The sequence below is a fragment of the Dendroctonus ponderosae genome, unplaced genomic scaffold, assembly GCF_020466585.1.
Source record: "Dendroctonus ponderosae isolate FM_Combo_2020 unplaced genomic scaffold, Dpon_F_20191213v2 Dpon_F_20191213_1, whole genome shotgun sequence".
Classification (NCBI taxonomy): Eukaryota; Metazoa; Arthropoda; class Insecta; order Coleoptera; family Curculionidae; genus Dendroctonus; species Dendroctonus ponderosae.
The window spans coordinates 37,613,651-37,624,280 of NW_026017110.1; the positions used below are offsets into that span (position 1 = coordinate 37,613,651).

Genomic DNA, 10,630 nt, shown 5'->3' on the forward strand with positions numbered 1-10,630 from the left:
AATTTATTTTTGCAATCTAAAAACGACTGGTTTTGTTCAACGAAAGCGTCTATAAAAAGACATTTCGTCAAGTGCATCGAAATAATTTGTCCGGAGTAATTGTCTCCTTGGAAAACCAAAATCAATTATTTCTAAAACATCAATATCATCGTCTTATATAATTTCTTCTTCCAACTCCATTTTCCAAGCAGTTAACACACGAACCGACTAGAATTTGCTAGGACGAAAACAAAACCTCGTCTTTACCTATAGCAAAACCCTCAATTTCAAAAGTTATGTTATGTATTTAAACCAGTTTAAGAATTTAATCCTCGGTCGTGGGCGGATTAAAGTTAAACGCGTTTAAGGTAAAAACAGTCGACGGTGCATACCGTTTTCGATTTTTAAACCGGTTTAAGACTTAATCGCGATTAAAGTCTGTCGGTGCATCCGGGCATCATAACACTTACCTTGAAATACTCAAATCGTGGAAGGACACTAAATGTCTACGTGTTAAGGATGTTTTAAAGTAATGACTGAAAATGCTTAATGCACAAACGAAATGCAAATGAACAAGGAACTTGCATTTGATAGAAAAAGTACCCAAGGAAATCGACCTGGCCTGGCTAATGTTCATAGGAGGGTTGATTTGTGTGGCGCCACTATGTGCATGTGGTTGTCCGTGGAATCTAGTCGAACTCGGTTAAAATTTGAATCAAATTTAAAATATAGCAAAGTAATTTTTCCAAATAGAAGACCAAGTTTTGGATTTTTTTAACAGGTCAACTGCCGACCATATTTTTGAGACACTAGGATTCCGAAGTTTTAATTCATTTGTTGCCTTTATTTATGCCATACATTATGTCGGTTATGTTTTTTAAATATTTTTCAATATTTTTTGTCTCAAATTAGGAACAACCTATACCGGTTGGAAGTGGTCAGCGTCAGGCGTTAATATTTTTACGGGATGCTGAACATTTTGATCTGAGTTGCTTTACATTTTAGCGATAATACGAATAAAACACGTTGTTATGCATAAAAACTGTTATTTTAAAATTAGCAACAGAAAACAGTTTTGCAGTAGTCTAGTAGTGTAAGTTAAATAGTATTGGTATAAAAGTGCAGACCTATAAACATTTTAATTCTGAAACAGTCAGGTTCTTCCACTTTGTTATCGTTGACTTTGCAGATGTTCTACTGCTAAGAAAAGTTTGGAGTGCATAACAATTGGCCTGGTCTTCAATATGTGATACAAAAAGAGTAACCGATCATCAGATTGAAAAAATCTATAGTTCTGTCTCTACCTCGTACCGGTACTAAAAGCTCTTGATTTTTTTGCTTCAAGTCAAAACAGGAAGTCACTTTCTTCAATGTCCTTGTTGTTGTTTACTGTACATTTAGTTGCGCATTGGTCGGAACTGGACTGGTAATTAAAGGTGCATCCGGAAGATTTTCTAACGACTGGTTACCATCATGCACGTCTATTCATGCGGCATCTGATTCTAACAAAAATTATCATCGTCGGACTCTGGCAAATACTTCATCTGAGAGTCCAATCCAACTATGCACAGGTGAATTACTCCCTTGTTTTTGCAGTCCAAAAAGTCCAGGTTTGGTATTCATCTTTAGCGCCACCAAAGACGCCGTATTAGCTACAACCTTCTCTCGCTAACACCGATTGAATATTTGTCCTTCCTTATCGGAGTAGTCGGCAGTCAACCTGTTAATTGCAATGTGTATATTCAGGCGCTGATATATTCCAGAAATATACTCAACATTTTTGCGTATACCCAAGTCAGCCCTACAAAGGAATAAAGCTGATTTTGAATCACCCAGTATAAATCTCAATTTTTTCTCATTCTGGAATATTTGTTTACATTAGGGCCAAAAAACATATAGCAAGCGTTATCAAAACGATAGAAGCCGTTTTCCCTATAGACCAGACACTATTTTAACGATTTAACAAAAGTTTCAGAGGAATATTGAGCTCTCATTAAAAAATATTAAGAAAATATGTATGAGGAAAGTTTTGAAATTTAATTTATACTTCAACGAGATTAGTTATAAATAAACATTTTTTATTTAAATTTCTTAGTCCAATGTCTCAATATATATCTCATTTTATAGTACGATTTTTTTAAATCTGTGTTATCAATAAGCGTGATTTGACGTCACCCTAGTGAAGCAACTGAGATTGAAATCTTCATATCTAGGTACTTGAAAGTCGAATTATCACTACCTTGTGACAGATCTAATTACTAGCAATCGGCCGTTCGTACGACAAAGTGGATCCCACCTGATAGTTATTTTAAGTCGAGTTACTATCAAAAATTAAAAATCAACTTAACCATGTCCGACACCAGCGAAGACGCACCCATTTATGGTCCATTTTTTGGAGTTATGGGTGCATCCGCCGCTATCATCTTCAGCTGTAAGTATATAAATTGGATATATGTATCATGTGATGTGTGTGAATATCAGGTAATGTGTTTCTTGTGATATACTATGATTTTTATGAATTTTTGGGGAAAAACTCAGATGTAGTACTTTAGTATTTTAAGTGCGTAAATTTGAAATACATGTGCCGTTATATTTTCCGCTTCCAAAAGAGTTCCTACCAAGAGGACTGTGGGTAGAAGACAATAATCAAAATCACTTGCTCAAGTTATTTTAAGCTATAACATTTTCCTGTAAAATCACACAAATTATGAAAAACGAAATTTTCACATGGTCTCTACAGAAAAAGTGTCATATGATTGGCACACATTTTAATTTTCTTAATCTTCGATAAGGGCACTTGAAATTGTTGGTTGATGACTGAATCATTGTAGAGACAGCTATTGTCTATCGGAAGAGCCGAAATAACGGAAAGCTATTTAAGACAGCCCACGCTTCTATCTATGAATTTGCAATTTTTTCCAATGTAAGTTTGTTTTGGTTTTACCGTTTCAAGGCGCCAAAGTAATTAAATTAGTATCGTCGTTTCAGAACGTTGACTTGTAAACGTTGATGTTCACTTAATTTTGCGATTTGGAATATGCACAAATTGACTTGTTTTGTGTAATTAACATGCAGATTTTTATTTTTTTATTAGTTGAGATATTAAAAAGTTCAATGTAATTTAAAACTAAAAGATTGTTCTTCAGTAAAACGTAGTGTACATTAGCTTTTTCCTTCTCTGCTCATTTTGGATTTAAGCAACATCTCATTTGCGCAATCGCTAACAATTATTGACTATTTTTACCAATCTTTTCAATTCATCTGTAATAATAAATTTCGTGAAAAATGTGAAATGGGAAGTTGTAGAGGATTATATTTTTAAACAGTTTAAGATAATATCGTTTTAGATATATAAATATGGAATGAGTATAATTAATTCGATTATGAAAGAAAAGGATATTTTGAACCAATTCAACGCACTTGATTCGACTAGAAGTCCTTTTCTCAGAATGCATTAATTCGATTTGGTTCGAGATTCGGGTGGTGAAAGAGGGGAGCTATACGATAATAATTTATCCTATAAAGCAATTCGAATTAAAAACAAAAGACGAGTGAAATATGAGTTTGCTGACATCGAAAGGAGTTGCATTACTAGATATTTTGGTATGAAATAATTCGATTTTTTACATTTCGCTGAAGACTGATAAAATAAAAAGACAGAAGGTTAGAAGAGAAGGTTAGAATAAGTTTAGTGAAATGCAAAGGCGATGCAACACTCTTTTCTGTAATACGGGGGATTGGTGACGACCGACAAAAAGCACAAATGTGTATGTTTACGGATTGAAAATGTTCGGTAAACCTAATATCTATTACAATGCTAAAATTCTGAACTAACATACATTTTGTTCAGATATAGTTTAATCATTTTTTTTATTATAATGGTAAAATTAAAAATTAACAAACGGTCAAATACAATTTGCGTTAACAGAGTTGCAAGTGTTTCGCGGTACCTACCTGAAAAGGAAAATTATTGATAAACTTTTGTTTAAACAATGATTCCGTATCTCGAGTTCAGTAAGTTAATATTTTAAACGTTTATGTCGCAATCGCAATTAATTTTTATTCTTTTTTCTTAATTAATTTAATATACAGGGTGATTTTTTTTCGATGACGAGTTTACTAGAAATCTTGGATACCACAGCAAATACGAAAAATGTTAAATAGGGTCAGTATTTCATTTTGTAATTTTTTTCCTCCGTATTTAAGCATCTCATTAGTCGTCCGGGGATTTTTCTATTTTAAGGGATTTTAAGGTGTTTTTAATCGTGCCATTTGTTAATTCTATGTCATTGTTGTGTTCATGATCGATTTTTGACTGTTTCTTATCTTCCTCTTACTTGTATAGATTCCTAAAGTGTGTTTCCCAGTGTTCTGTCGTTATTTTATTGGTTCGTATGGTATCTTTGACTTCTAGCTTATTTCTTCTCAGCATTCTCCATATTTTTCGCTGGCTTCCATATAGGTCTCTTTCCATTCCTTTTGCGAACTTTTTCCAAAAGTTTTTTTTTAGTTTCCTTATTTTTACACTTTAATGCCTCGTTTCGTTCTCTTCGATAGTTTTACCAGTTTTCAGGTGTTTGATATAGCGTATATTTGATGTATGTATTTATCGTTCGCTTAGCTAGTTTTTTCACTTTTAGTGTGATCCATGGTGTTGACTGTATTGATGTTTACCAGTCGCTTTCCGATTGCTTTTATGGCTTAACTTCTGTAATTTAATTAAAGTTTGAAGATGCATTGAAAATTAATGCATTTTGTTTTAAAATTGTAGTTTTGGTCTGCCAATCAAATGTGAGACACTCTTTCCATAAATATTGTCTCTGAACAAACTAGTCCCTAATAACCACGACTTTTGTAAATAATATTTTTCTATAAAATTTAAGTTACGAATGCTAGAAGAATGGCCAACAGTTAATTGATAAACATCACTAACACAACAAGATTCAACCATCTGTAGGTACTCAGATCGGAAATTAATACAGGGTGTCTGGAAATAACTTTGATATTTTGAGATGTTATTCTAGAGATTAAAGGAAAAAACTTCTTAGCAACATTACTAAATTCTTAGCGACAACTTGTTTTATGTGATTAATTGCCGACTTTAGTCTCACATACAAAGAGTTTCTTATATCAGTTGCTAATAACGATATCAGATATAAATTGGCCAGTAAGATCACCCGATTTAATGTCTCTGAACTTTTCATGTCTGCCCTCTTTAATCAAAAAATGTACATATAATTTTATCGCTCTGGAAGCTGAATTAGTTCAGAGAATTTTTGATGTTACAGCTCATCGAAAAAGAACTGACGCTATGACTATCAAATAATGATATCATTATTCAAGCTAAGAAATTAAGCTATTTTTATTGTATATTATAAAACATTTATTCCACGAACCATGAACAATGAACAATAATAATACAATAATATCCTACGCATCATTAACAAGTTCTTTAAAATTACTTACAATTTGAGTGAAAAAAAAAATGGGTGAAAATTGATCAAAACGTCTATAGATAGTTACTCTATTATTTTCACATATACAAGGTGGTTCATGAGAAGGGGCATTATTTTAACCTTCGCCTGAAAATAACCCTAATTTGGTTTATAAACTTTAGCCTAAAGGTGAAGATATTTTAAAGAAATTTTTCAGAGATCAATAGCTAGGGAAAAAACGAAAATTTTTTTTTAATAAAATAATTTTGTTACTTTTTACCAGTACCGTGGGTACCTGCACGCTACCGAATTTGTTAAAGATAAAAATGGTGCACCACTGTCTTTTTTAATTATTACAAATACTTTTAAAATTCCTTGTGTTATTACAAATAAGAAATATTTTGCATTTTTTGGTACGACAAGCCGTTAGCATTCTAAAGTAAGATTTATGGTAATTGGGCCAAATTGGACACATTTAAATGGGTACCACCCTTTGTATTCGAGTAGATAAAAACGGATGCCAGTTTCTTATTAAAATTATGAATTGATTAGTTACTGGTCCACGCGTTCTTGTAGTCTGTAGCGTATACGTAACTCAGTGGCTAAAGAAGACAAAAATATGTAAATGTTTTAAAATGTAGACTATTCTATTATCAATAAAGATACAGAATTACAAGTATTCAAAAGTTAAACCTCCGCTCTCCACACACTTATAGCACAGGACTCTTTTTACGAGATAATTTCAGTTTTTATTTACTCCAATACAAACGATGGTTCCCATTTAAACGTGACCAATTTGGCCCACCTAACACATCTCACACCATCTTACTTTAGAGTCTTAACCGCTTGTTGTAGCAAAAAATGCAAGATACATTTTTTATTTGGAATGCAACAGGGAATTTGAAATGTAATTGTAATAATAAAAAATACAGTGTCGTATCATTTTTTTCCTTCTCAATTTTGGAAGCGTGAGGTGCGCACGCCGCTGGACAAATTGAACTACATTATTTTGTTAAGAAACGTGTCTTCCCTAGCCTAGCTATCGATACCTGGACAATTTCGTTAAAATACATCCAGGCATTTTGAAGAAATTTATCATTTTGCATTTTTTAAATTAAAATTCAACATATTGTATATAGCAAACTAAGGTTATTTTCGGACGTAGAATACGTAGTTATAAAATAATGTTCCTTTCTCATGAAACACCTTGTATGTATTGAGATTTATGATTGGCATAATCATCTAAGCAACTAGTTAAAGATCTGGTCAGCGATTTGTGGGTGAACTTTAATTAACAAAATCGTAGATAGTAGAATTTGATACCAATTTATAAATTGTAATATTCTATGCTGTAACTTTTATTGTAGCTCTAGGTGCAGCTTATGGAACGGCCAAATCAGGCACCGGTATTTCCGCGATGGCAGTAATGAGACCTGAGTTAATCATGAGGTGTATTATTCCGGTGGTCATGGCGGGTATTATTGCCATTTACGGTCTTGTGGTGGCGATTCTAATCGTTGGAAATATCACCACACCAGCGACGGGTTACACTTTATATAAGTAAGTATTTTTTAAATGTACAGTGCCGAGTAAAGAAAGAAATGTAAAACATAATCATTGTTCCGAAAAGAGAGCATTATTCATCTGAAAATAGTAAAATAATAAATTTGACAGCAATGTCACCATACAGCCTCTTGCGTCCACTGTGGGATATAGGCATCTTCAAGGATTTTCCACGTTCCCTGTCTTGGGCAGTCGCAATCCAGTTTATAACTTTAAATCGTCGCTCCATTGAGTGGGAGGTCGACCTCTGTTGCGTTTGTCGGCTCTCGGTCTCTATTCCAGTATCCTCTTCGTCCAGCGGTCCCCTGTCACTCTTGCTATTTATCGACTACATCCTTTAACTGTGTTCTTCTCCGTATGTCTTCTTCGTTCTCTCCTCGACCAAGCATCGATCTCTCCATTTTTCTCTGAGTTACATCAAAATTTTTTTATAGATGCATTGGTAGGTGTTAGGGTATCTGAGCCATACGACAAAACTGGTATTATACGCCAGTTGAAAGCTTTCCTTTTCAGACATATCGGAATATTATCTGTGAACAGGTTTCTTATCCTTCCGAACGCCGCCCAGCCCAAGGGGATTCTTCTGGACATTAATAGTTATGCGTTTCGGCGACCTCTCTAGCGTGTAGCTATTGGGTCCATTCAACATCATCAGTAACGAGACAACTACCTTGCAAAACCACTATCACAGAACCCATATTAAATTTTCTATGTAATCCGACCTCTTCTGCTGTATTTTGTATGTCTTGTAGATCTTTGACTTCACGGAGGTTGTCGGCCAGGAGAACGATATCGTCCGCAAAGCGGTGAAGTCTTTCTCAGTCAATGATGACGCCCTTTGTCGTGGAGTTCATTCTTTTAAATGCGTGTTCGAGGACTGTAAGGAACAATTTCTTGGATAGTGTATGTCCCTGACTGACTCCCTTCTTCTTGTCTTCTTCGAGTTATTTTTAGGTTTCCAAAGTTTCTCATGTTTCCTCCATAGTGATGTCGGGAATGTATTCCTGGCTCAAAACATGCATTTAGAAATATCCCTATCTAATTCCCTAGAAGTATCATCGTTTACATTTTTATGTTTGCTTTTCAGCTTTCGTGCAGAAATCATCCTTTGTCGTGCTTACGATCTTGTTCAGATCATTTGTGTCGTTCGTCGCTTGTTCGTTTCTCAGGCCGTACAGATATAATTTTAAAATTTTGTTGTGTCTGTGGGGTTATTCTAAGTCATATTTTTACATCATTCGCTGTCGATGCGCATTTGAATAGATGCTCTTGCCATTCCATGGTCGCTGGCGGCTGCAAATCTATTTAATATTTCGACATCTTTAAATAAATGTCTCTAGTTCGTTAATAGATAGTCATTATTCTCATCTGGGCTTTTGTAAATAAATCTTCTACGAGTTTTTTTACAGAAGAAGGTATTCTTATTAGATAAGTTTTCCAGTAGAAAGTTTAGCAACGTTTCCCCGCGATCATTTCTGTCTGGCCTGCCAAATTTACCAAGAGCAGTTTCTTGCGAGTCTGACTTTGTTCCTATTTCGCATTGAAATCAGCACTAATAATAGTGAAATGTATGTGGTTTTCTTCATGGCTTTAGATACGTTGTCGCAGAATATTTCAACATCTTTATCGGTGTGGTATTTTGTGAGAGCGTAGACTTGTATTATTTTTAGCTTATACCTAGTGTTTATTTTCAAGATGAGGTATATAACTCTCGGGGAGCAATAGCTTAAATCGTTACTATATTTATTACCAGTTTTAAGCCTTATTCTATGGCTATAGTCAAAGCATAGAAGTCGAAGTCGAACACATGTCGACGTGCCGACAACCGACCACCATTCAAAATACGTGTTAAATCTTAGTTTGAGTCATTAAATATACCGATTTAAATTAAAGAGCGTTTTTACAGTCCACTAACCGAAAATCAAACAATCGCACAAACAATGTTTTCGATTTCCTATGCTTTCAAGCCATATTAGTTCTTCATCCTTTGGATCATCCCGAATGATTCATTCTACCTCCATGATTTTACTTATACTTTTGTTTGTGATTCTCTCTATTCTTGATGTACTCTGTGAATTTCGCAGTTCTCTCTGCATTGCTTTAATTTTTTTTTATTTCTGTATTGAGAGAAATTATTTTTGTCCGTCGGTGCTTCTTTCTTTGATTGCTTGTGCTTTAATAAAATAATCACTTACATTACTTTTATTGCTAAATGCTCAGTTTTGGTGTTTGTTTTCAATCCACATACCCATTTGTTTTATTATTCGATTAAATTCCTAGTCAGGTACTACAGGTGTTAATCAGAGTAATATGTATTAAACTTCATTGGGAGTCCCATGATTTTGGTTTTTGTTTTCCATTCTCCAATAACACATTCGAGATTGTGTGACACTTGACATATGTATATATCTGTGTTCCATGCTTACATTCATTAGTTCAGTTTCACACTCCACACTTTATGATTTTCGCATTTCAGTTTTCAGTGGTTACAAGCATTATTGTTTGCTGCGAACACTGTCACCTTCTCAGGAGCATCAGTTTGCTAATAAACAACATATTTGTTCGATCGTTTTTCGTGTAGAATATGCACTAAAAACTTTATTGATTCATTTGATGACTTTATTTTTTTAACTTGTACTTTTCGAATTTCAAAAAGTTACATCATGTCATTACATATTATGTAAAAAATACTGAACTTACATTTTATTTTCAGGGGATTTTTGCATTTAGGAGCAGGACTAGCTGTCGGATTTTCAGGATTGGCTGCAGGATTTGCAATTGGAATTGTGGGCGACGCGGGAGTTCGAGGGACCGCTCAACAACCCAGACTATTCGTCGGGATGATTCTTATTCTGATTTTCGCAGAAGTATTGGGTCTCTATGGTCTGATCGTTGCCATCTTTCTTTACGCAAAGAATTAGATTTTTTTGTAACATTTTCTGTATGTTTTATCTGTTCTTCCAATTTCGCGTTAGTTTAACGAAACATTTTATAAAGGATATTTAATACACAATTTTTTTAGACATATGTATATGTAAGGAATAAAGTGTATTAAAGTGGTTTCTATATTGCGCGTAGTATTTGCAGAAGCCACATCCAAAATAAAAAAATTATTTTTTTTTCAAAAAATTCATATTTAGTTGTAAAGGTTATTTTAATGAAATATAATTTATTTACCGTTAGTTGAAAATTAAATTATCTCCTGCAGTCAATAAAGATTTCTGCAAATATTTGTTTGCAAAAACAAATACTTTCTTCATATTAATTTGCTTTTAAGCTATTAAAAAGCGCGTTAAAAACACTGCTGCACAGCAGAAATAGTTTGTATGTGTTTTATAATATACGCTGAAGTATTTCTTTCTCTGAATGAACTTAATTAAAACATCTAAAGATACTATTTTCTTTGTAACAATACGACAGGGCCTAAAAGGATTTAAACCAAACTTGGTTTAGCAATGCCGAAGAGCAAACAATGTCGTAGATGTAGAAACAATGGTTTTCAAATTAGCTTGAGCTTGAACCAAATTATTTGCGAAAACCAAACAACTTTTTCCAGAAATTAACTAGAGTTGTAGCGACCAGGTATGCAGCCCACCATACACGCCGGTGTAAGGCTGGTTGCAGTGACGGACAAGCGTCAAGACGGGGGGGGG

General features: G+C 34.0%; 1 protein-coding gene across 1 annotated transcript; it reads left to right on the top strand.

The window, feature by feature from the left end:
• The first annotated feature begins 2,171 nt into the window (after positions 1–2,171).
• LOC109538703 (V-type proton ATPase 16 kDa proteolipid subunit c) lies at positions 2,172–10,043 on the top strand. Its single transcript, XM_048665190.1, has 3 exons — positions 2,172–2,410; positions 6,782–6,974; positions 9,691–10,043. Exons 1-3 carry the CDS (start codon positions 2,329–2,331, stop codon positions 9,896–9,898), a joined length of 483 nt encoding a protein of 160 aa, XP_048521147.1. The 5' UTR covers positions 2,172–2,328; the 3' UTR covers positions 9,899–10,043.
• Positions 10,044–10,630: the final 587 nt, after the last annotated feature.

Bases quoted from the DNA above. Each gene is read 5' to 3' on its own strand.
- LOC109538703 (XM_048665190.1), top strand. From the start codon at position 2,329: ATGTCCGACACCAGCGAAGACGCACCCATTTATGGTCCATTTTTTGGA. The intron at 2,411-6,781 runs GTAAGTATATAA...CTTTTATTGTAG, and splicing joins CGCCGCTATCATCTTCAGCT to CTCTAGGTGCAGCTTATGGA. The intron at 6,975-9,690 runs GTAAGTATTTTT...TTTTATTTTCAG, and splicing joins ACGGGTTACACTTTATATAA to GGGATTTTTGCATTTAGGAG.